This window comes from Pyrus communis, chromosome 2, assembly GCF_041283825.1.
Source record: "Pyrus communis isolate YQ-2024b chromosome 2, ASM4128382v1, whole genome shotgun sequence".
NCBI classification, from domain to species: Eukaryota; Viridiplantae; Streptophyta; class Magnoliopsida; order Rosales; family Rosaceae; genus Pyrus; species Pyrus communis.
Genome location: NC_142566.1, coordinates 20,997,631 through 21,024,142, shown reverse-complemented (window position 1 = coordinate 21,024,142; position 26,512 = coordinate 20,997,631). Strand labels below are relative to the sequence as shown.

Below are 26,512 nucleotides of genomic sequence, written 5' to 3'. Positions count from 1 at the left end.
TTTATTATTATTTTCTGTTGGATCCATAAAATCAAATCAATCAAAAGTTAGTTAGTTGTCCCTGGGAAATTCGAAAGAAAAAATTTTAAATCCAACATAACAAGGAAAATTGGTTATTTATAAAATTTTAGTTTGATAATTGGTCAAAGTTTTAGTTCAAGAAAAATTAGCTAATTACAAAAGTTTAAGAAAAATTAGCTAATTACAAAAGTTTAAGCGTAATCAGCTAAAGTTAAAGACTTAAAGTTCCAGGGCAAATCCACTAATTATAAAAATTTAAAGAATAATCGGTTAAAATTAAAATTGAAAAGGAAAATTAATAGCTCTATATAAGTTCGGAAACAAACTGATAAATACCTCTTCCATAAAATCATTATCTTTTTTTTATTATTTTTTGTTGGATCCATAAAATCAAATCAATAAAAAAAAAGTAGACAACTATTGCCACGTGTACGAAAACGAGTCACGACACACCGGATTCCCTCCATCAAAATTTACAGCACACAATTTCAATGTTATCATTTTAACGGACTATTAAACCACCCCCGAAATGCGTAAAGCGCAAAAAAAGCGCATCGGATCCGTTTCGAGCGAGCGAAATACCGAAACTCTTTTGCTCTGCTCTGCTGGGCCGGCGCCGATCGGAGCTCTGTGGTGGCGGTGCTGACATGGGAAAGGAGAATGCGGTGGCGACGATGAGAAGGCGATCTAGGAGGGCCTCGAAGTAGAGACCCCAAGTCGGAGAATATCATGGTCGGGTGCTGCTGCTGAGAGTTTGGCCGTGGTTCTCCGATTTGCGATCCCGGGAAGTTCTGAAAGCTTCTCCTCCGCCTGCCGCCTGCCTTCGGTTTCTGGAGTCTTCGTCGCCATCGTGAAGTATCTGCTGTGAGTTTTGGGGCTGGTTTAACAGGTTGGTTGGCTCTCTGTTTTTCCCCATTTTTTGGTTGGCTCTGGTTTAACTGGTTGGTTGGTTGGTTGGCAAAGATTTAAGAAGTAATTATCTTTTTCAATTTTTATTGATAAAATTAATGGGTTTTAGTTTGTTCTAAAAATTACAGATTTTTATGTATAGATATTGTTTATGGGGGTTGAAGAGGTTATGAAATGGAGGAGAGAAATGTAATTGGAAGAAAAAAGATTTGAACTTTTTGGAGTGGAGGAATTATGTTGTTTATCCTAAGATTTATCTCGACGTAGCCAATGTTAATGTCAAAACTATGGCCGATTTGTTTCACAATTTGAATTTGAATCAAGGATAATGGGTTTAAATTCATTACTACTCGATGGTAACTTTAGAATTTGCCTGCCTGCTAAGGTTTTGGTCTCGAAATCCTTGTAAAAGTTTTTACTCTTTGATTTGGCGTCATGTTCTGATTGATATGCTATGTGTAGATGTCGTTCAAAGGCATTGTTCGCGAGCTGCGGGGGATGAAAAATGGAATTGGGAGCATGTCAAGGCGAGTTGGTGAGCGGAAGCTTTGGCGTAGAAGGACGTGGTCGCATATTGCTCCTGACATGGCTCCAACCCCTCCAACTGATGTGATTCAGCAGGGTCAGTGGGCGAACTTGCCTCCGGAATTGCTTTTGGACATAATTCAGAGGGTAGAAGAAAGTGAAACCTCGTGGCCTGCTCGAGCTGTCGTTGTTTTTTGTGGTTCAGTTTGTAAGTCATGGAGGGACATTACGAGGGAGATAGTCAAAACTCCTGAGAAATGTGGAAGGCTCACATTTCCAATCTCATTGAAGCAGGTGTTGCTTTATTCTAATGCCTCTAAAGTTTGTGCTTACTTGTACTGATTGCCTCCTCTGAAATAGTGTTTGTTTTGTGGTGTGCTTTGTGTAGCCGGGGCCTCGCCAGTCTCCAATACAGTGCTTCATTAGAAGGAATAGAGAAACTTCCACATTTTATCTGTACTGTGGTCTGGCACCATGTAAGTAGCGTTCTTATTAGAGAAAATGCAACTTTTTCATCGTGGATTGCAGTTAGTTATATTGTACGTTTCCGTCAATCTTAGGAATAGCATTTCTAAAGATATCTTGCTCCTTTAACATTCTCGCTTTAGATTATTTGCCACGGAGAAGTGTCTGACGAAAAGAAATCTTATAAGTTGCTACATGATGTTCACTTATGCTATTAAATTTACAGCCGAGGGCGAGAAAGATAAATTACTGCTAGCAGCCAAAAGGATCAGAAGGGCAACAAGCACAGAGTTCGTTATATCTTTGGTTTCAGATGATTTTTCTCGATCCAGCAGTACATATGTTGGTAAATTGAGGTAAGTGCGCTCTACTATAATTTGCAAATATCTCAGTCAAGTTATTATTAGTTTATGTTCTCGACAACTCATTCAACAATTGTTTTACCAGGTCCAACTTTCTGGGTACCAAGTTCACCGTAAATGACAGCCAGCCTCCATGTGATGCGGTACCCAAACCAAATAATCGATCATCTCGAAGGTTCCATTCTAAGCAGGTATCTCCAAGAGTACCAGCGTGTAACTACAGCGTTGGCAACATCTCTTACGAGCTCAATATTTTTTGCACAAGAGGTCCAAGGAGAATGCATTGTGCTATGCACTCCATTCCTGTCTCGTCCATTCAGGAGGGGGGCACCGCCCCAACACCAACATCGTTGCCACAAGCCTATGACGAACAATTTGCTGTCTCACCAAGTTCAAAAGAAAAGGATCTGCTCACAGAGTTCAGCTCTACAACCCTCTCGGAGCCAAACATGTCTGCCCCGGGCGCAGAGCCACTGGTTTTGAAAAACAAGTCTCCTAGGTGGCATGAGCAGCTACAATGCTGGTGCCTTAACTTTAGAGGACGCGTTACAGTGGCTTCTGTGAAAAACTTCCAGCTTGTGGCAGCTGTTGATCCGTCCCACAACGTTTCGGCTGAAGAGCAAGAGAGGGTAATCCTACAGTTTGGAAAGATCGGAAAAGACATCTTCACCTTGGATTATCGCTACCCGCTGTCCTGTTTCCAAGCGTTTGCGATCTGCTTAAGCAGCTTCGACACCAAGCCAGCATGTGAATGAAAAACTTGGTTGTAGAACATGATCGTCATTTGCTGAATTCTGTTCTGTAATTTCGAACCATATCCATGTTCTATGTAAAAGTTCTTCGTGCTTGATCGTTTAATTCTGAAAATCGCAGCTATTTCAATCGGTTCATTTTTCTCATGGCTGCCAGTCCGGAATTTGTCTCGTAAGCTGTTTTTTGCGGTGCAACTGAATCTAAAACTAGAAGTTGAATGAATGTCATCTGTATATAGGGTTACGAGGGCCAAGCATCCATAGATATGTACACATCATGATGGTATTAAATGTATTCAATTAGTGTAAGATGCCGAAGAATCATTCTCCAACTTTCTTTATTCTGGTCCTTGTGGAACAGTAACGACATGAGTACTCATTACGTTGTATGGTGAGAGCTGTATACAAAATGATGTTTCTCTTTTTCTTTTTATTATTATTATTTTTTTAAATTATTAATAGGAGAAATGGTAGCAATGGTTCCTTAACTGTAATCTGCAATGTTCCCTTAACTCCTCAAAACTTGTAGTTATAGTCATTTTCTTCGACTCAAATGAGTCACGTGCCACGCACATGAGGCTAAATTAAAGGGCAAATATGGAAAACTAAATGAAAAAAATTGCAGCAGTGGTCCTTCAACTTTAACTTAACTGGGGAAATGGTGCCTAAACTTTAACCCAATTAGAGCAATTTAATTAAAGTTGAGGGACCATTGCTACAATTTTCTCTTATTAATATTATTATTAAGAAAATTTAGGAAAGGGGGAGTTTCTAACACAACGTACTAGTAGAAATCTAACACTCTATTCACTAGTATCTCTAATTGTATAAGTATCTCCGAGTCTCCATGCTTATATGACGGATTTTCAACGTAATGAGCGACAGATTTTCAGCTAATGATGAGAGAAATCTAGCAAAATGATATGCTTAAAAAGTTCTAGATCTAAAGTAAATTCCCACTCGAAAAGAATGATTAAAGAGATTCGTATGAGTCATGCGCGGCACTTTAGGTGACACATGCTTCATTTTGTAAACGACATGCATTCTTGGATTCTTGCTTTATTGCATGGTTTTGGCATCTCATTAGTAGTTTTAACCAAAAGCTAATTACTTCTTGATCAAGTCAAAGCTTAATGGTCAAGCATGCTGATTACTCTACTACTGTCGGACAACGACGTTTCAAGTTAATAATGTTGCCGGCTGACGACAGACTGAGCGTAGCCAAGTTGTGTAAGTTGGCTATAAAGTAGACTCAAAATTCAAAGAAGCTTTAGAGAACTCGGTTGAAAATTCAAATTATGTAATGAACGTATCAAACATCAGTTCATTGCCAGTGAACATTACATCGGAGATTCAAAATGTTACAAATATTACAAAGAGAAACTTCCTCGCGGCGCATAGAATGTGGTTTAGGGATTCCGTCCAGTTTCAGTTCAAGGTCCGGCATTTCCCGTCTCGTTGTTTCGTCGTCGGATCACATTTCTCATCTCACAGTAGAATAGGTAATGAACTCCCTTGAAGTAAACTGAAACGGCTGATGCGGAATAGGGTTCCTGCAGTGCACATTTTAAATGAAATAAATTTTAAAAAAAATCACACTATTTCTCATATCAGTAATCAGTGAGCAAGACAAGATAAGGAGACGCACGGTCGAGGGCCGTAAACTTTGATCTGGCGCACGTGAGTGTCTCTCCCGTTCAGGTGATTCGATAACACAGAGATTTGCAGCATAAAAGTGTTGACAAAAGTTTCCCTGCCAAACATATTGCACAGAAGATTTCAAAACTCGAACAATAGTCTAATAAATTGAACATGACCACCATATGATCTATTTTTGCAAATGTTTCTTTAAGCATATCATCATCATTCATCAAGCAAATCGGATGCAAGCTTATCTTACCGTCATGTCTTTGAACTACATTGAAGGGAAATGGAACGATCACTTGTTCGATTTGTTTGTCTTAGATTCATATCACGACTTTTGTGCTATCGCAAAATGAAATAAGATGTCATTTAACCCATTTTATTTCCCAACTTCTTTCTCATCTCTCTGATAATTAGGGTGAACAGTTACATTCTAAATATTTTTCAATGAAGTATTAGATATCAGATCAAGAAGACGAATTGGACAACTAACTTTTGAATCGTTAACAACAATATCCTACCCATCAAGCCACTACTCACCAAGATTTAAATTTGAGCACAGATGGAATGACAACAATGCATTGTAATCAAAACCATACAGAAACGACATGTAGAAATATGCATGACTACAAATGCTCGAAAACAAACAACGGTTTCACTGCATACCTTGGATCATTTCCAGACAGTGATATATGAACCCAACCCGTTGGCTTATCAAGCTCCACAGTTTTTATGTCCTACAATCATTTGCAGCAAGATAGCCAAAAGTTAACCTAATTGGGTCTATGCCAGCATCACAATGCAGTATATTACAAAAGATAATATATGAACAATTAACTGTTTTTCTTTTTGGTACGATATTCTAAACTACTCTAATCTATAAGAATTTCAACTCGGGATACACTGACTTGGCCAACTTGCCTAATTCACAATTGCAAATAATTCACTGTTCAAACCAACTAACCAAGCATAAAACCACCCAGAAGAGATAAACATACTACCTTCAAGTTGTGAAAGCCGTCGCCAGCTCGGATTGAGATCTTACACGGCGTATAGCTCTCATCAAGCTTGAAATCCACATAGAGAACAACAAGCTGAAATTTATTTTTGGTGGGAAAAATAAAAACCCATCAGTCAAAATTAAATTTTGGATTTTTAAACAACTGAAAAATTGAAACTTTCAGACGTACTTGGAGCTTCACTTTCCTCTGGAATTGAACGTTCACCAAATGAGGCTGCGCACCGTCGGATCTGCAAACCAAGAACAGACAAACAAAATTAAAGTTCAAAGATTTCAAATTTTTTAGGGACTAAAAAAGGGGAAAGGGGAATTGAAGCAGAGACTGCCAGTAGGTGTCGAGATTGTCGTCACGGAGAGACGAAACGCCATTGCCGGCCTTGCAGGAGCTGACGCTCCAAGCAGCCTTCTTGCCCATTTCTCTGAGATCGTCGTCGACTACCAGCAGCTGGTTCCCTCCCGTCAGCTTCGCATCCTCTTCTCCCTCCGATGACTCCGTCGCCATTGCCTCCTCTTCTATGATTGATTCTTTGAACAGGAATTAGAAGAAAAAGAACCGTAATTTGATCGAGTTCCTAAAACCCAAAAAAGCCTAGCTGGATAGCAGAAACCAATCAAATCAAAACCCTAAATCCAAAATCTGCAAAAGTGAAGCGATTGCCTCGGTGAGGAATTTGAATTGTGTCTTCCGTGGCCTTTCAGGGGTATGATTGAAAAAAAAGGAGAAGTTTTAGTGGCGCTGGTTAAATTGGCCGTTTTGATGGGAGGAAAATTGAATAAAGCAAAATTTTGCGCTAGAGGAAGGGCTTGAACCTTCGACCTTGTGGTTAACAGCCACACGCTCTAACCAACTGAGCTACTCCAGCTTTTATTATTTTATATTATCCCTACGTATTTTTCAACAAACAGTATTTCACAGAGGTTAACGCCCATTTTACTTTCTAACAAAAGTCCACCGAAACAATTGTTCTCTTCAACTGAAGTCAATAAGTTACATATCATTTGCATGTCATTGACATTCCAGAAAAGTTTTCATGTACTCGTTCTTTACTATATGAGGGACATAGAAAATGTGTCGGACCATGTTGAAATGTCACTAACAGTCCTCTATCATATAATAGTTGGAGACTTGCCACTAATAGAGGGTGAATGAGATTTGAGTTAACGATTTAATGAGTTAAATTGCGTGGGAATATATGATCCAAAGGTTACTAGAAAATAAAATCATATCTTGTTTGATTTGGAAGAATGTGTTGATAAAAAAATATAACCAACCCATGAGAATGAGAAAGGAGAATCTAATCCAATGCTGCTTGTGAAATAAAATTTTATGTTGTTGGAATTTTTTTTTTTTGTGTTCGAAACAGTTGATAAGTGATTGGGCGTGGAATAGTTCATGTCAGAGAGCTGGGCAAACCGTTGGAGTTTTAACATCTTCCTTCTCAAAACCGCCAACAGGATCCTCTCTGGATCCCTTTGGCGAGGATTTTGGGGATCCATGAATAGGATCCGTGAATAGTATTTATTCATCGTACATCGTGCGGTTAGTTTTTATCATGTACTATTTGTGTTTAATTTTAAATAAAAATATTTAAAATGATTTTTGACAGCACAATGTACGATGAACAGACACGATTCACGAATTCCGGGATCCTCACAAAGAGGATCGAGGATCCGGATTCTCAAAACCGTACCTTTTCCCATTGAACTTTACCAACGCTTGCCATTTTAGAGCACTTAACCCAGGCAACCACCTGACTAATGCATCTCCAAGTTTCCACTTACCATCAATTGCGTGACAACATACAAAGAAGATAAAAATCTGATCCAACACCAGCGCCTGCACACTGAAGTTCCGGCTTCTGAGCTTCTGAAGCCGTCCTGATACGGCTGAAAGAGCGTAGCAGGATTGTCTTTCCCGGCTCATTGTTCATTGGTTTAACTGAAACAAACGTGAAACCTTACAAAACCAGGCAAATTACAATGACAAAAGGAAAGCGCATCAAATAACATCATATTATATACACCTTACTTAGTATGTATATATACAGCAGCAAAAGGGAAGAGGATACATTATGAATGAAGAAAAAAGCCCACGACTTTGCTGAAATCTAGAAACCCGATAAAAAAAAACTAAGTGAAAATTAGTATATGATTACAGAGACCTGCCAACTCCTTTCCGTATTTACCTACAACGTGAGGATACTTTTCCTCACTTCTTAAGAACCACAAAGCGCTCCAGCCTGGAAGCAATTAGTCTTACCGGGCAGAAGAGATTTGGAGACGCTGTGGCATAAGAAGCAAGCCAACAGAGAGGCTTCATTTCTTCTTTTTCAGTGCAAGGGAACAGGGTTTTGAGAACATGGACATTAATGCTGAAGTCTTTGATGATTTCTTTTCAGTAGAGCAATTTCCGTCGTCTCTGGATGCATCACGGTCAGTAGATCCAAAGCATTCGTGCTCATCGGCATATTTGAAGTCTCTTAAGAGCCGTCGCACTTCCAACGCACTTGTCTTTGCTCTCTCTGTCCCCTTGTTAGATAAATCGACAAGCGATGGGATAACACCCTCGTGCATGACCAACTGACAATATTCATCACGCTGAGAGCATAAAGAAACGAGGATATCAACAGCATGCTCTTGGTCCTCACTGCTGCCCGTCTCGAGGAGTTCAGCAATAGAAGCAATGCATCCATGTGTTTCAGCAATCAAAATCCTGGCCTCTTCTGTATCGCACAAATTTTTAAATATAGAAATGCAGACTCCTGAAAGAACGTCATCTTTAAAGAAAGAAACCAATTTTGGTATGCACTCCAAAGATACAATTTTTGAGCAAATGTCCTTAGATAAGGACAAGTTACGCAAAATCTTAATGGCTTGTCCTTGTAAATCTTTGTTCTGGGAGTCGAGGAGTTTTAGAATGGATGTAAGCGCACCAGATTCTGAGATCTTAGACCCGCAATACCGGTGGCCAGACACAACTTCCAGTATGGCAAGAACTTCTTCGGTTACCTTTGAATCAAGATAATACGCCAGCATATTATATGCCTCTTCACGTAGATACGGTATCCCATTTCTACAGTAGGCAGCAAAAACGAAATTAAAAGAATCTAAAAAACAACTGCAGTATGGATTTGATGCATAAAACAGTTCACTAGACCACAACTTAGGCATGCAAGAGTAATGAATTCCCAGCTACAAAATAAAAAAATTACCTGCTTTTGCTCACAAAGGTCAGTAATAATTCCAATCCAGCCCTCTGAGCTTTTACATCGTCCAGGTAATGTGCCTCCCTCAAAAATTTGATGAGAGGTTCAACAAAATTCTTAGATGACATAGCATGGGAAGCTTGAGGATTGCATTTCAAATGGTTTTTGACATCTTCGACAGCCTTGCACTGGGATTCCCATTGGAGTTCACCGAGTTCAGATGGAAATTGCACACCAGTCTCGCGTTTTTTAGCATTCTGGTAGTTCAGAGAATCATTGTCGTTCTGCACCAAACTCGAGCCATTTTCAATCTTATTGCGCGATGAGTCCGAATTGTAACTGGTATCTAAGGACCCAAATGATATATTGCTGAAGTCCATCTGTAGGTGAAGATCATTCATAGAGCTGCCTAAACTAGCTATCGAAGTGGACGATGTTTCCCATAAGAGGGCTTCTGGTTGCACACTTGGGTCCGGAAGGGCAACTCCATTCTGTGTACACCACCTTGATATTAACTCCTTCATGGCAATGTTCGGAGTCAATGACAGGTTGTTTAGTTTCACATTAGTATTTGGGCATGTATCGTGACCCTCATCAAACCACTTCTGTATCCACATCCTTTCATATGTTTGTCCAGAATCAATGACAACAGGATCGTACATCATTCCGGAAGATATTCTACACATAAATGCTTCAGGAGGTACAGCTCCACGAAACAAGTTTCTTTGTGCCTTGGACTCGCCATAACCAATGGGAGATTCAATTTCAGTGTGTTGATTAGATTCAAAACCATTTCCAGAATTCTCAGGAACAAATGATCCTTGTTGCTGCTCTGAGGCACTCTCTGTTTGCTTTCCCGTTATCAACTTTCCATGCTTATTCAATAGATACATGAAATAAGTCAAAATCTGTTTTTTTCGAGTTTCATTGTCACCAACTTTATCTAGTAGCTTCTTAATAGATCTTTTCTCCATTAAGATTGCCTTCGATGATGTAATATGGAGCCTAAGGGATGCAATTTGAAGAGCCTTGATTTCATAATCCTCCCTTTGGTTTGATCGAGAAGAATCATTATGAAGCAATTCTCGAACAACCCTCCCTGCTTCTTCTTCAGATGGGTCCACTATAAATGTTGCACCTTTAAGATCATCAGCTACTTGAGAGATCTGCAAATGACATTTCATCATCATCTCAACCAAATAACTGAGACTTAATTGGTATGAACCAACATAAAAAATTATAAATTATATGACACAGATTATGGTGATCTCGAGCCCAGCTGACATTACTTTTAAACAAAAAGCCCCAAATCATTAACAAAATATGCTTCCGGAAAAGACAAAAAAAAGGCTAGGACGTCAAACCTTCAACATTGTTTTGATTGATGGATAATATCTATAAAGGTTTGACTTGAGCAATGATCAATCAAAAAATGATTGTTGTACTGTTGCATGCAGGTCTATGCCCAGCACCCCAATCTAAAGGGATTTGGATTGTGGGAAAAGGAATTACAAAAAGATCATGCAAATTTTAGTAGGAAAAAGGGAATGTAAGTTGACAAACCTGCATCACCAACATCATTGGAACCCAGTTCTGAATTTCCCGTAAGCTTTGCTCCAACAATTTCCTTGATTTTTGACATCTTAAAACTATCACATCCCCAGTAACTGCCTGCAAGTCAACCATAAAATGACAGGTAGGTACACAGTTCATATTGGACAAACCGTAATGACAAAACTAAAGAAATTCCTTGATTATGCATTTCAACACAGCTAACCCGTAGGCGTTGAAGAAAGCTTCATAAAGAGAGTTTCTCAAACGTAAGTTTCATTGGGAAACGTGACTACATAATGCAGAAACAATTGTAGAGGTTTCCTAGAAGAATAAACATCCTAAAAAGGGATGCAGTAGGGAACAATTGCAGCTGCTGTTCCAGCAACTAATTTCAGAAATATTTTTTTTAAATATTTGAAAAGCGATTTACAATATTGACACATTTAGAGAGAGAGAGAGAGAGAAACAGAATTCATCTCACTCCATGTAATTTCTTACACTAAATCATCCAAAGGTACAAACCAGGTAGAGTTTACTAGACTCGCTGCAATGCTGAAGAAGTAGCTTGGCTTTCTCAATTCCACTATTTAACAAGCATAGAGCCTGTATTCCTGTTGAGCAGCGAGGTCGAGCTGCTTCTATCTCTGGAAATATCCTGGAGATTTTATCTACCAACCTCAGAAGTTCCGAGCACATTAAACGATGAACCTGTTACCACGAATAACAATTATGTAAAAATTTCTAACTAATATGACTAAACAATTAAATAAAAACACTTAAAAAGTTTAAGGACACATAATCTCAAGTCTGAGGTTCCTCAGAGTATCCATTAGAATTACAAGGAAACATGATCATTGTCACTTTCCTGAAATTAGATCTCAGTTAAATACATCCTAACATCTCTTCTTTTTTTCTTTTCTTATTTTTCCCACACAATTGCAGAAATAGCATAAGGGTAATATTCTGTTATCTTGAAGAAAGATCAGTAATTACGTGGTTTTTCTCGTCCCATGTATTATATTTGCAAACAGCACCATATTATCTCCTTCCAAAAATCAGCTATTGGTTGTAAAAATAGTCATGCCTATAGCAACGGCAACAGATACCCAAAAAACGACAAGTTGTGTAAAATTTGGACTTCATTTCATAAGGAAAACTAATGAAAATGGCTTGAAAACTTTGAGTTTTAATCAAAAGGACAAAAAGGTGTTGTAAGTGAATAGTACCAAAAGTGACTTTTTAAAGTAAAAAAATATCTTTTTCGTTAAAAGTGAACAATACCAGGAGTATTTTGTTAAAACTCCCTATTTCATAAATCAAATACAGACTAGACAATTCACAATTTCATTAGTTTGGTTTAGGAAGAGTTGTCCCTTGTTGTAAGTGACAAAAGTTGATCAGACATCAATGCAATGAATGCATCTTCAAAATTAAACATCGAATATGCAACAAAATAAGAGACTTATTTAGCATATTATACCTTAAAGGAATGATGTTTTCTCGCTGCCTCCACCACTTCAGCAGCACCGTTACCCATTCGAGAGAAATTATCTCATATCTGGGCATTCAATAAGAAAAAGATGGTTACTTTCATGTGTTTGTAACATATTATGAAAACAATCTGATATTCCATAAACGTCAATCCATATGCAAAACGATGTGATTCAGGCACAAGTTCGGAGCAAACCCAAATTTGAAACTTTATAGTTTCACATTAAAGCATTAGTCAGAAATGGTAAACAAGAAAAGTCAAGAATTCATCAAAAAGTAACACTCGCCATAAAATTAGGTTATAAAGTTTATAGCATTTCCATATCAAGAACCATATGCAGAGTCTAGCAGAGCTCTTGACACAAAAGCAATTTCATTTCTATGCAGCATAAACGAATTGTTTACCAATAACGGAATTCGGGTACAAAAAAATCATCACAGAAGACCAAATTTGATAACTTCAACCGGGAAACGTTCATGTTTGGATTCATGTACGTGTTAGGTTTTGAACTTCCGTATCATGATAAGGATACCTAAAAACGTGGATTGAATCAATTAGAAGTCATGACCATGTCAACAAATTATCTCCTGAATTTGAGGGATTGTGGGAGACTAATCTCCTGAAATTAAGGGAATGTGGGAGACAAGTTTCCTGCAATTAAGGGACTGTGGGAGTATTATATCTTATCCCATTTTGATGTAAAATATAATAGGTATTAACTGATCCCATGATAGCTGGGATCATGTTAGGAATATAGCCTATAAATGTGAACGTCCCTGCTCACCAGAAATCAGTTCACTCGATCACTAGACTATCGCTAGTATTGGACATAAGGGCTGTGTGAGTAGAAGACTTTCTGTTAACTTCTTTTCAGTGTGTTTGCATTACTTCTCATGTCTTCTGCAGGTATGTATATATATATATATATATATACACTGATTCATTCATCTAAATCATCTTATTGTTTATTGTAATCTTAGCTTGGGACTAAAATGATTATTCTAACAATTGGTATCAGAGCTTTTTTAGTCTCACTGAGATTCAAGTTTTTGTATATATGTATCTGTACTTCATGTCTTCTGCAGTGACTGCAGAATAAAGGTGGATCGTGAGTGGTTATGTTTTCTTAGTATAATTAATCGTATGAACTACATCAAAATGGGTTCATATTGAAATGTTAAACTAAGAAATCAGAAGTATGGGAATTCGTAGTTCATTTAATCATAACATGCATATAAGATCTTCTAAAGAAGGCAACGTATGAATGGTTCGATTAATGGAATAGGGCATAGTTTGGTGAATGGTTAACTGTGTTTCGGATTCTTGTCTAAAGACTTGAGTTTTGAAATATTTTTAACAAATAACTAAATGGATATGCATGGATTAAGTTCTTGCAGTAAATGTTCCTCACCCAAAGGTGTTGTATCTTACTGTGTTTTCCCTACTTCATTGTTTTCATAATGTCTAACCTCATGGCTTCTGCAGTGAATCCCACTTCAATGAATTTTTCCTCTATTGAGCCTTTAAGTGGAGGAAATTACAAAAAATGGAGACAGGATGTAGAGATTATTCTTGGACTAATGGACTACGATCTGGCACTGAGGGAAGATGAACCACAAGCACTGGATAACAATAGCACCGTTGAACAAAGGCTGAAATTTGAAAAATGGGAGAAAGCGAATCGCATGGCACTATTGGTGATCAAACGATCCATTAGTGAAGCTGTTAGAGGAGGCATTCCTGCAACTGACAAAGCGAAGGATTTCCTGGAGGCAATTGAGGCAAAATTTAAGGTTTCAGAGAAGGGAGAGATGGGAAACCTCATGACTACCTTGACAACTCTGAAATATCATGGGAAAGGCACTGTCAGAGAACACATTCTGAAGCTAGTGGAGGCTGCTGCGAAGCTCACAGACCTGGAGGTTCCCATTGATGATGCTTTTGTTGTTCATATGGCCCTTAATTCCCTCCCAGATGCATATGAACAACTGAAGACGTCATACAACACACAAAAGGAGAAGTGGAGTCTAAATGATCTCATTTCCATATGTGTTCAAGAAGAAAGCAGGATCAAAAGGGTGTCAAATGAAACAGTGAATTTCATAAAGGCAGAGACTACGAGGAAAACTATCTCGACATCTGGTAAGCCATATAAACCTTTTTCCTATTCTCATGCTGCTGGAAATGATACTCCATCATCCTCCAAGGGATCTCAAGGTTTTAAAGGCAACATAGAAAATATTAAATGTTATTTCTGCAAAGAATTTGGTCACTTGAAGAGGGACTGTGAAAAACGAAAGAAATGGGCACCTAAGAAAGGTAATAAAATTGAAAATGTTTTTGTCTGTGTTAATGTTAATCTTGTTGAAATCCCTCCAAATTCTTGGTGGTTTGACACTGGTTGTTCGGTGCATATTACCAATTCTTTGCAGGGGTTCACAAGAAGGGAAATTTCAAGAAATGAGGTCTATGATGTCCACGTTGGGGATGGGAATAAAGTAGCTGTGGAGGCAATAGGCACCCTAAAGCTCAAGTTGTCAAGTGGTTTCGTTTTACAGTTGCAAGATGTTCTTTATGTTCCTAGGTTAACTAGAAGTTTAATTTCTGCTTCAAAGCTTGTAAAAGACGGTTATGTTTTTGTTGGGGATGATGAAAGTGTACGGATTTATAAGAAAAGTAATATGAATCTTTTGCTTGGTATTTGTTTCTTAAACAATGATCTTTGGAGGATGAATTGTCAAGTAATGTTAAATTCAAAATGTTTGACAGTGGAATCAAATTTATCTTTGAAAAGGTCTCTGACTAATGAAGGGTCTTCAATGCTTTGGCATAGAAGGCTTGGACATATTAACAAGCAAAGATTAGAAATTCTAGTTAAAGAACAAATGCTTCCAACGTTGGATTTTAATGATATGCAAAATTGTATTGACTGTTGGAAAGGGAAATTAACAAACACAAGGAAAATTGGTTCCACAAGAAGTCTTAACCTCTTAGAAGTCGTCCATTCAGATGTTTGTGGACCTTTCTCCACGCAAACAATCTGCAAAAATGCCTATTTTGTGTCTTTCATTGATGATTTTTCTCGATATGCATTTGTATATCTTATATCCGAGAAAAATCAAGTGTTTGATTGTTTTAAAAATTTCAAAAATGAAGTGGAAAGACAACTAGAAAAGAAAATTAAAATCTTGAGATCGGACCGTGGAGGGGAGTATTATGGCAGGTACACAGAGAAAGGTCAACAAAAGGGTCCAATGGCCATGTTCTTAGAAGAAAACGGGATTCAAGCTCAGTATACTACTCCCGGAACACCACAGCAAAATGGTGTAGCCGAGAGAAAGAATAGGACCTTGATTGAAATGGTGAGATGCATGATGAGTAGGACTGATCTTCCTATGTTTCTATGGGGTGAGGCTCTTAAAATGGCAAATTATATATCGAATAGAGTCCCAAGTAAATCCGTGCTCAAGACTCCATTTGAACTATGGACTTCAAGAAAACCTAGTTTGAATCACCTTCATGTATGGGGATGTAAGGCAGAAGCAAAAATGTACAATCCAGAGGCAAAGAAACTTGACTCTAAGACTGTAAGCTGCAGTTTTATTGGTTTTCCCGAGAGATCAAAGGGGTACAGGTTTTATGCTCCAACCTTACATACGAGAATATTTGAAACAAATAGTGCAAGGTTTATTGAAGCGGAAGAATCAAATGGAGATAAGGCTCGTGATTTTATTTTTGAAGAAGAAGAAGAGGCTGTGACAACAATTTCCCCAATGTCATCAACCAAAATTGATTTTGCAACTCTTGACACGCAAAACCAAGTCCATGAAGATTTTTATCAAAGTGATTTTGGTGGGGCTACTGGTTTCCAGCATGCATCAAGCAGCAACAATACACAAATCTGCAACATGCAATATAATGGAGATGAAAATCATGGTACAACTACCATGCAATCAGTAATGGTTCCTGCAACAAGAAGGCAACCTCAACGTACAAGAAAGTCTCCAATTTCAGGAGATTTTCTTGTTTATGTGGGAGAAGCTAAGAAACTAGAGAAGACTGTCGATGACTCACTTGATTTTCAGCAAGCAAATGGAGATAGAACTGAACATGAGGAAGGCATAGAGATTGATCCAGTTACCTTCAAGCAAGCGATGACAAGTGAAAAGGCTGAGCAGTGGAAGATAGCCATGCAAGAAGAAATGGACTCCATGTATTCGAATGGAGTGTGGGTCTTGACAGAAGCAAATGAGTCCATAAAACCCATTGGATGCAAATGGGTATACAAAACAAAGAATGACTTAAAAGGAAAGGTTCAGAGGCATAAAGCAAGACTAGTTGCAAAGGGGTATACTCAAAGGGAAGGATTGGATTACTCTGAGACATTCTCACCTGTTTCTTCAAAGGATTCTCTCAGAATCATCCTTGCTATAGTTGCTCACTACAATCTAGAACTCCACCAAATGGACGTGAAAACTGCGTTCCTAAATGGAGTGTTAGATGAGGAGATTTACATGGTCCAGCCACCTGGTTTTGTTGAAATGGGGCAAGAACAAATGGTGTGCAAACTGAGAAAATCGATTTATGGGCTAAAACAAGCTTCCAGGCAGTGGTTCTTAAAGTTTGATGAGAAAATAACCAGTTTTGGTTTTGTTGAAAACAAAATTGATGATTGTTTGTATCTCAAGGTATGTGGCTCGAGGTTTATCTTTCTAATTCTGTATGTTGACGACATTTTATTAGCAAGTAATGATCTTAATCTCTTGCTGGAAACAAAGAAACTACTGTCACGAACGTTTGAGATGAAAGATATGGGTGAGGCTTCCTTCGTTTTGGGTATAGAAATTATTCGTGATAGAAGCAGATGCCTTTTGGGTCTTTCACAGAAGACCTATATTGAGAAAATGCTCAAAAGGTACAACATGCAAGATTGTTCAAAGGGTGAAGCACCAGTGAGCAAAGGAGATAAATTAAACAAGTCTCAATGCCCCAGTAATGAGATTGAAATGCGAGGGATGGCTAACAGGCCATATGCGTCTATCGTTGGCAGTCTATTGTATGCTCAAGTGTGCACTAGACCGGATTTAGCTTTTGCCATAAGTATGCTTGGAAGATTTCAAGCAAATCCAGGAGAAAAGCATTGGACAGCAGCTAAAAAGGTTCTGAGATACCTGAAAAGGACAAAAGATTACATGTTGGTGTATGGGAAATCTGAGAAATTAGAATTGGTTGGCTACTGTGATTCTGATTTCGCAGGTTGTGAGGATGACAGGAGGTCCACGAGTGGGTTTATTTTCCTGTTGGCTGGTGGTGCAATATCTTGGAGAAGTGCAAAACAAAAAACCTTGGCCACTTCAACAATGCAAGCTGAGTATATTTCATGTTTTGAAGCCTCACAACAAGCTAGCTTCTTGAGGAATCTCATCACTGGAATGCAGGTTGTTGAATGCATAAGAAGACCAATTGTCATTTTCTGTGACAATAAGGCAGCCGTGTTCTTCTCCAAAAACAATAAAAAATCTTATGCAGCTAGGTTGATGGACGTGAAATATCAGTCAGTGAAAGAAAAGGTGAAGGCTGGGATAGTTTCCATTGAGCACATTAATACATCGGAAATGCTGGCAGATTCTCTCACAAAACCTCTTGGAGTTGGAGTGTTTAAAGATCAAGTTACGTGCATGGGTGTTGTGGAATCTTTTGATGCTTATGTGATGCGTGAATGAAGGTTAACTTCTCTCATCATTTTCTGTTTTTTCATGAAAGCTTAATAAGCATGAGTTATTGTATTCATATGTTGGTTTATTTTATGACAATGAATTCAATATGATTGTTTCAACTACTGTGTATATGTACAAATATATATGTGCAGTTTTATGAAATGATGAATTACTGATCAAACCAATGTTTAATGAGCTGGTCATTATAAAAGGCTTATCGTTGGAGCTAAATAAAAGCTTGACAATGATGTTTGGCTTGATCAGTGGGAGTGTGAATGAATGACATGATGAATATGTCTGCTTGCTCTGTGAATATCATGCATGAGCAGTTTTGGGGGATGTGATCTCAGAGTGTTAGTACAAATTATAACGTACGAATTTTCTGGGGTTCAACTCTTTGAAACTCTTCATGGCAGATATGAATTGTTGTATGGTTGAAATGATTCAAGTGATCACTGAAGGGATTGGTTTGATGCGTTGGACAAGGGACATGATCAGCGGAAGTTCAAAAGTGGGAGAATGTTAGGTTTTGAACTTCCGTATCATGATAAGGATACCTAAAAACGTGGATTGAATCAATTAGAAGTCATGACCATGTCAACAAATTATCTCCTGAATTTGAGGGATTGTGGGAGACTAATCTCCTGAAATTAAGGGAATGTGGGAGACAAGTTTCCTGCAATTAAGGGACTGTGGGAGTATTATATCTTATCCCATTTTGATGTAAAATATAATAGGTATTAACTGATCCCATGATAGCTGGGATCATGTTAGGAATATAGCCTATAAATGTGAACGTCCCTGCTCACCAGAAATCAGTTCACTCGATCACTAGACTATCGCTAGTATTGGACATAAGGGCTGTGTGAGTAGAAGACTTTCTGTTAACTTCTTTTCAGTGTGTTTGCATTACTTCTCATGTCTTCTGCAGGTATGTATATATATATATATATATATACACTGATTCATTCATCTAAATCATCTTATTGTTTATTGTAATCTTAGCTTGGGACTAAAATGATTATTCTAACAGTACGCCGCATAGATTCACAATTTCACATACTAACTTGCTAAAGTTCTTACAAATTATTAAATAATACTCGAGTTTTTGCACAAGTTTGATCGACTTTGAGAATAGAGTTGAAGACTGCAAAAACTTATGCAGGAGGACCCCTTTCAATCTGTGTTTTCTTTTATTTACATCAATACATGCCAATGAGAATATATAAATACACAAAAAATATTACCTTCCAAACTGAAAAGAGGGACTCACCCAGTGAAGGAGAATCAGAAGTATGCTCACAAGCTTCCTCCTCAGTCTTTAGCCCGACAGAAAGACTGAATTTTGAAAATAGCCACAACCCAATTCCTAAACCACACAAAATATTACCTTCAAAACATTCACCTCTCAGAAACACCTTGAAATCCCCACAAAGTTGTCCAATTTCCAGCAGAATTCAGCTTCTTTCAGTGTTGAGAAGCTATCCCAGAAAACAGAAAGCAGAAGAACAAACACTTGGTCTGCACAAACTATTCAGATTAACAAGACCCAGAATTAGATTCCTTCTGGGTAAACCACACAAACCAAAGAAACACCTATCAAATGAAGTAGCTTTCATATCCAAAAAGCAAAAAATAAAAGAACCCAGAAAAAATAATAACAAAAAAAATAAAATTACAATTTTCAGAAAGTAAGGCGTTGCTGCTGCATGCGCCCACACGAAGGGCAACCAAGTCTTTGCACTACAATACTAAAAAAAATGCTAGTTTTGGACTTTAGGAGCGATGCAAATACAAGTCAACGTGGACTTGGCCAAAAAAAAAAAAGTAAATAAATAAACAGTCATCGTGCACGAGGTCTTCTGGTCTTCCACGACCCCAGAGAGCAAAAGCAAAAGCAACCATCACCACTTTCGCTCCGTCACCTTTCTGTGACGGCTGTGATGTTCAACATATGAATTTGGGGAAGGAAAATTTAACTACGTAGCTTAAGCTTGATTAAAACGACTTCATATGAAATAATTCAATAGGTTTTAATATTAGCGCCCAACATATTGTTGAATGACTTCACATAAAATATTACTTATACACTCTAATACAAAAAAACTATTTAGTCCACATAAGATTATGAATACACCTTCAGATTATTTTTACAGTATATTATTTTCTTCAAGCTCTCGAAGCCACTCTCACCCGCTGTTGAACTCAACGACACAATTTAATGCAATGTCATTTATTACATATCAGTTTGTGTTTATAATATTTCATTCGATTGGTTGAAATCTCTTCAGAGAAAATTGAACAGGTTTGTTTTTTATATGGTTGAGTTTGCTGTTACCTATTCGGCATATACAAAAGACAAATATTGAAAACCTCATGAAGCACTTAGGACAACTTGTCATAATCCTTACATTATTGTCCTTACTCAAGCCAATAGAAGTAATAGTCTTCAATGTGATGGGTTGATGATGATGGGCACTTCCGAAATTCTCTTGAACAATATTTTGAATTCACTTGCTAAGGTTGCAAAGGCTCTAATCTATTTTTTGCAAAACTTGGTTTGCATTCGATGCTTTTGATCCAATTTCTTCAAATACAAAATTTAAAATCCCCTTGACCGCTATTCGTTCGATGCTTTTGCAAAACTTGGACCGCTGTTCATTTGTTTTTTCTTATTTAATGAAGATTTTTCATGAAATAACCAAAATAATTGACAATAAACTAACTCAAGAACTAATTTTATCAATTTTAATTATCAAAAACTAAAGTAATAAATTATACTAATTATAAATGTTATTTTGACTAAAAAACTTTATTCGCAAAAACCTTGGGAGGGAGGGACCTCTGTCTAATTGATCAGTTTGGCTTTTCCAAGATTTTTTTTGATTTTGTTTTCTTCCGGCCTTGGCATTTGGTTTGCGGGTGACTTGACTAAAAGTACATGAAACATATATGGCCCATCACATTTTGAAGAGTCAGTGGAAGACTGTTAGTGACGGTCAGTTGTCAATCCTAGTTCTTATTAAGAAATATCTATGCGCATCACAACTCAAAGAAAAGAACTAAAGAAGTAATCACCCAAATGAATAATAATAGATCTTAATAAACAGTAATTTATCAAATGTATCTTCATTCTTAAAAAATGAGCTGATCCAAAATCTAGTTAGTTCGTATTAAAATATATTTTTTTTATAAAATAATAAATACAAAATTAATTTTTAATTTAAGATATAATTTTTAACAAATCTTGTCACGCCACGTATCATTTTCCGAAGGTATTATTTTGAAATAAAATGATACTTAAGATATGAAAGTGAAATGTTTTGAATATGTTGTAAATAATTGAAATAGACCCTAAACCTGAGGTATGAAAATGTAATTTACTCAAGTTTTAATCAATAAAGTAAGAAAAGAAGGAATGAAAATCTAGGATTTGGATCCTTTCCGGATCCCCTCCTCCCTAGGGATTCCAGGGATCAAGACACAAAGACCATTCATCAAAGATCGGCCACAATTAAATGTTTTTTTACCCAAAACGAGATTGTTTTACTTTTAAAAATATAAAAAACATTTAATTGTGGCCGCACGATCTTTGATGAGCAATTCTTGTGTCTTGATCCCAGGATGAGGATGCCTAGGAAGGGATCCGGATCCAAATCCGAAAATCTAGTTTCTCTTTTTAAAAAGCTCCTGTACCTGCAATATGGTTGTCTTGTCGACCGACTCGACAGACAATCTTGTAGTAAATATTTCATGGCTCCACAAATCAACACATGCATGCAAGCAGGCCACCCGACGAAAGCAAATTTCAGTTCACCACAGAACCAAAATCAACAACTCCAAAAGCTAAGATATGTATGGTTCAACAATTGTACCATTGCAGAAGCAGTTCTGATACTATGGAGTCACTAAAAGTGCTTTTGGCTTAGTTTTCAGTATGAGCTGCATCATGATGATCAATCAAGTCAGGCCTCTCAACATATACCCACACAATAATCATATCGTATCTTGGCCAATTTAGACAAACCATAAACTTCTTTGATCGCCTTTACTGGATATATATAGCATTCCCAGACTTAGATACATGTATATATATTGTATGGTATCGTGTATGCAGCATAACAATACACATTATTACAGTCATTAATACACAGTAGTATCAGTTGGTATATTGAACATGTGATCATCAAGCGAAACTTGCGGCTGCTGAACCATGGCATGCTCATTGTAGATGTACCAAACAAATGTACTGTAGAGGCCTCTACGATACATATGTTAGCAGTTTAGGTACGATGCATGTTAAACTCATGAGTAGAATTTACAATTAAAATTTAGTTTACGGAAAAATAGTGTGACTCACGTCACAAAGAGGAAATGATGGAACAATATATGCTAAGCAGCTAACACATACTTCATCGAATCTTCTGATATGATTAGGAAACCAATGCTAAACTAAAATCACAGGAAAAATTCTTAGCGGATTATTTTTATGTAATTTGATCCCCTTAAAAGTTGTTTATTCTCATGCTTACGCTAGCTTAGCATAAGATGCCTAATCAGGAGCAACCTGCAGAGCTTAAAGCAAAAAAAGAAATCAAATTGACTAATTTAGGGTTTATGAAAATCCGCCACATGTGCGGGGGCGTGTTGAGAGTTGTTCCACATCGGTGAGGGACAAGGTTTGCTATGTGCTTATATGATCTTGGGCTACTCCCCATATTGCCAATTGGTTTTATGGTGGAACCCCAATTTCATCAAGTTATATGGCATTTTAGCTAAAATTTTCTCTATGATGGTCAATTGAAAGATTTGGTTTGTAGCACATGTTTCATAGTCATAAAGAATAGGAGTTATATGGCATTTTAGCTAAAATTTTCATTTGAGATTCCCATAATTCTTCACTTTGGGTCATGAGATTTGAAATTGTTAAACATGGTCCTGAGTTTATCCATCGTCAATCATTTAGTAATTCAATTAAAAATCTCTGTTAGGTAAGGACCAATACAACAAAAATATTCTCAACCAAATAAACAATGGGTCAAAATAACTTAAAAATTAAGGTCTTTTTCTCATTTGTTTTTTCTTATTTAACGAAAATTTTTCACGAAATGACCAAAATGATTGATAATAAACTAACTCAAGAACTAATTTTATGAATTTTAATTATCAAGAACTGAGGTAATAAATTATATTAATTATAAATGCTATTTTGACTAAAAAGCTTTATTTGCAAAAACCTTGGGAGGGAGGGACCTCTGTCTAGTTGATCAGTTCGGCTTTTCCAAGATTTATTTTGATTTTGTTTTCTTCCGGCCTTGGCTTTTGGTTTGTGTGTGGCTTGACTAAAAGCATAAGGAACCTCTAAAAGTGAAGTGAGTGGTGACATGTAGGGGTGGTTCGGTATGGGATCCCATACCAAAACCATTGTCCCGATTTCCAAACCGAAATTTTTGAGAATTCCAAATTCAATAGTTTTCAATCTAAAACATCCTCAAATTCTCCTTTCCACAGATAACATAAAAAAAGCAATCACAAAAGGGATAGAATTACAAACCTGTAACGAACAAGGAATCGTCTTTATAACAAGGAATCGTCTCATGTTCTTCCCAAATCTATAGCATGGGCAACTGCAAACATCAAAATACATTGCAAAGATTAGTCAACAAGTAGTCAAACTAAACAAGCAATTCAAATTCTCAACAAAAAAAAAAGGAAAAACGCATTGACCCAATTAATTTCTTGACTATTTTTGAATAATTCAACGACAGGCAGCAAATATGCATCTTCAGAAACAAAAAAGTCAAAAAAAGGGAGAGATTTTGGCTCCCCAGTTATTCGAATTTTGAACAATATAGAAACCAAAAACAAAAGGAATCGTCTTTATAGCAAAAATTAAAACTTTTTCTCCGGAAAACAAATTATGGGGAAATCACAGCTACCATCTCTGCTACCTATCAGTTTCGTAATCACAGCTACCATGGCTGATATTCCACGTCGCATGTACTCAATCCTCTAATCGTCCTCTGCAACCAAACAATTAATTACAAGATTAACAAAAAAAAAAGCCCCAAAAAATTACACAAATTAGATTCAAGCAAACACCTTGGACTTGGAGAGGTACTGGGCGGGGACGGACGGAGAGATCGACTGCAAGAACCGCTTGAGATTACTCAACTTCAAGCTCACAGACAAATTGAAATGGGTGATTCTGGTGATTCGAAGCCGTGAAGGAAGGCTGCTGGAAGTAAGGAAATCGAACGGAAGTGCTGAAAATTGAAATGGGGATCTAACCTAAAAACAAATGAACGGTACAGATTAAATCTAAAACAATGAATGGTTGAAATAATTCTCTTATAATAAAAAAATAATATATATATAATATTTATTTCAATTCGGTATGGGAATACCGAAAAAATGAAGATGCAATACCGAATCCCATACCGAAAATTTCGGTTTGGTTCGGAATAACATACCGAAAATTTCGGGAATTTTGGTTTGAGATTTTTTTGATTTGGGATCGGGATTTTTTCGGTTTGGTTTGGGATTTTTGGGATTTTTTTCCAGCCCTAGTGACATGTAGGGTCGAATTAAAAACTCAAAAGTACAAGAAATATATATGGCCCATCACATTTTGAAGAGTCAGTGGAAGACTGTTAGTTACAGTCAGTTGTCAATCCTAGTTCTTATTAAGAAATATCTATGCGCGTCACCACTCAAAGAAAAGAACTAAAGAAGTACTCATCCAAATGAATAGTAATAGACCACAATAAATAGTAATTAGTAAAATGTATATTCATTTTAAAAAAATGAGCTGGTCCAAAATCTAATCAGTTCGTATTAAAATATTATTATTTTTTTTTATAAAATAATAAATAAAAAATTAATTTTTTATTTCAGATATAATTTTTAACAAATCTTGTCACGCCACGTATCATTTTCTGAAAGTACAATTTTTGTAGAAGATGGTTAGGTATTTATATATATATATATATATATATATATATATATCAGTCAAACTTTTATGTATTTTTAAACATTTTTTTTGTAAATTTTTATAATTTTTTTATTAAGTTAATTAATCTGGATCATTGGATTTCAAAAATGTTGAAATCCAACGGCCCAAAAGTGAACACGTGGGCCATGATGAGATTCTAACATTTTTTTTAAAGTCTGGAACGCACGCCCACGCACTCGTGTATCCCAAGCGCCAGTCGCAAAAAAGAATCAGTTGTGGCTGACGTCATGCTGACATTAGATAAGTCGGTTCCTCACTCAGCCTATTTTGGGCTGGCCTAGAGAGTGTGGTGGACTTTGGGCCGGTCTATTTTGTGGGATGAAGTGGGTTTTTAAAGTGTTAGCCTATTTTTTAAAGCTTTGGGTCAACCTCTTAGAGAGGGCTGGAGTTACTCTAATCACTCAGTCTCATTTGAGCCTGGCTTGTATGAAAAGCCTTCTAATAATATTCTCATCTAGATATTTATCATAGGTAAATATTTCCAATCTTCTTAATCTGGTGGGTCAACACTAAATAGTGATTGACATTAGTGTTAGTTTTATATGAGAAACAATATGGAAGAACTTGCATGTAACATCGTGAACACCACTATCCTCGTCATTTTTATGTACCTCTCGTTACTACATCGGATGCATAGAGATAGAATAATTAGGAATAAATGTTTTGCGATTACATCACTCGTTTGTCATGTAATTTGTAGACACAAGAAAATATATTCATTAACACATATGATTTTCTCACAAATAGCATGACACGTAAAACCTTTACCTCATAAATGAATATCCGATCATAAATGAGTTTCCAATCATATACTCATGCTAGCCATAATTGACATTTTCTCATAATCACTTGTTTCATATATATTTCTACCGAGAAATGCAAATGAGACCCTCTCAAAAGTGAAACTCTCTATAAACTCTTTGTCACCTTATGTTTTTTGTGTAATATTTTATAATATTAGCATGGACATTAACGTTAAACTATAAAGTGCCAAAAAATCCCACTTTGAGAGAGTATCCTTAACATTCACCTTTTCTTTGTTTCAATGACTTTGATGTTCTATTCTGGCTAGAGCAATAATTGTCCAGAGGCAAACCTCATGTCATTGTTCTACTCCAGTCAAGTGAATACCATCTTTTAAGTTTTAACCTAACTGCTTCGTTGAAAAGCTTATAAATCTTCTTCATCTTAGTGGCCCTTTCACTTTCTTTTGTTTATGTTTGGAGCCAACCTCATTAATTTATTTACAATTTACAGTAACGTTACAGGCCACACAAAATGTTTTAAAAGTCGACAAATTTCAAAAATGTTTACTTGTAACAAAAGTTACCGCGTAGTTTTGTTTTTCTTGAGAGATTACAAAAGTCTAACAGCTTAAAGCTTAGGCAACATCTGCTACAATTATCTTTAGGACAGAGGTCAACCTCACCTTTCATGATTTTAGTTTAAAATAAAATACGCTCTCATTAGTCATTAGCATAATGTTTGAACAAGAACTCAAATACTTGTTTGAAACAATGAAGCATGCATAGTTTTGGGCTTCGTGAGGCCTAGAAATGACGGTATCATTTTGGGTTCATGTTTTAAAGTTTTCTGAAGATTTATATCAGGAAAAATAAAATTTGTGAAGAAAAATATAGGAGCCCATCTTAGCCGTAAAGGGCCAGCATGCATTGCTTGCAAATTGAAACCCTAAACGAACCATACCTAACATGCGGTTGAGATTTAATAAAGGATCATTTTGGTTCCGATTCTTAATCAATTTAATTGTTAGACTGAAATCTTGTTTGTTTAAATATTTTAATCGAGATCCTTAACATCATTTAAGA

General features: G+C 36.8%; 3 protein-coding genes, 2 long non-coding RNA genes and 1 other non-coding gene across 12 annotated transcripts; 2 read left to right on the top strand and 4 right to left on the bottom strand.

Annotated features, from left to right (window-relative positions):
* The first annotated feature begins 517 nt into the window (after nt 1-517).
* On the top strand, nt 518-3,166 carry LOC137747371 (tubby-like F-box protein 5). The gene is made up of 5 exons (XM_068487470.2): nt 518-910; nt 1,393-1,749; nt 1,844-1,931; nt 2,147-2,276; nt 2,368-3,166. Exons 2-5 carry the CDS (start codon nt 1,393-1,395, stop codon nt 3,035-3,037), a joined length of 1,245 nt encoding a protein of 414 aa, XP_068343571.2. The 5' UTR covers nt 518-910; the 3' UTR covers nt 3,038-3,166.
* Nucleotides 3,167-4,303: 1,137 nt separating this feature from the next.
* On the bottom strand, nt 4,304-6,548 carry APC10 (anaphase promoting complex 10). Its single transcript, XM_068488643.2, has 6 exons — nt 6,023-6,548; nt 5,869-5,929; nt 5,680-5,772; nt 5,345-5,415; nt 4,683-4,787; nt 4,304-4,587 (listed from the first exon to the last, which is right to left on the bottom strand). The coding sequence occupies exons 1-6, from the start codon at nt 6,199-6,201 to the stop codon at nt 4,518-4,520; spliced, it is 579 nt and encodes a 192-aa protein (XP_068344744.1). The 5' UTR covers nt 6,202-6,548; the 3' UTR covers nt 4,304-4,517.
* TRNAN-GUU (transfer RNA asparagine (anticodon GUU)) lies at nt 6,489-6,562 on the bottom strand. Its single transcript has one exon. It is a non-coding gene; the product is annotated as a tRNA-Asn (tRNA).
* Nucleotides 6,563-7,680: 1,118 nt separating this feature from the next.
* On the bottom strand, nt 7,681-19,973 carry LOC137748151 (U-box domain-containing protein 5-like). 7 transcript variants are annotated; one of them, XM_068488246.2, is made up of 7 exons: nt 19,348-19,973; nt 18,942-19,198; nt 11,940-12,017; nt 10,982-11,167; nt 10,469-10,576; nt 8,912-10,071; nt 7,681-8,772 (listed from the first exon to the last, which is right to left on the bottom strand). In XM_068488246.2, exons 3-7 carry the CDS (start codon nt 11,994-11,996, stop codon nt 8,016-8,018), a joined length of 2,268 nt encoding a protein of 755 aa, XP_068344347.2. In that variant the 5' UTR covers nt 11,997-12,017; nt 18,942-19,198; nt 19,348-19,973; the 3' UTR covers nt 7,681-8,015. The 7 variants fall into 7 exon arrangements, with proteins under 7 accessions (XP_068344347.2, XP_088542571.1, XP_088542577.1 ...); XM_088686445.1 differs by having other exon boundaries at nt 18,916-19,198; nt 19,348-19,482; XM_088686451.1 differs by having other exon boundaries at nt 19,059-19,198; nt 19,348-19,482.
* Nucleotides 11,365-19,278, top strand: LOC148698715 (uncharacterized). The gene is made up of 2 exons (XR_015957055.1): nt 11,365-12,441; nt 18,702-19,278. It is a non-coding gene; the product is annotated as an uncharacterized LOC148698715 (long non-coding RNA).
* Nucleotides 19,974-23,102: 3,129 nt separating the features above from the next.
* LOC148698714 (uncharacterized) lies at nt 23,103-24,013 on the bottom strand. Its single transcript, XR_015952193.1, has 3 exons — nt 23,771-24,013; nt 23,620-23,691; nt 23,103-23,295 (listed from the first exon to the last, which is right to left on the bottom strand). It is a non-coding gene; the product is annotated as an uncharacterized LOC148698714 (long non-coding RNA).
* Nucleotides 24,014-26,512: the final 2,499 nt, after the last annotated feature.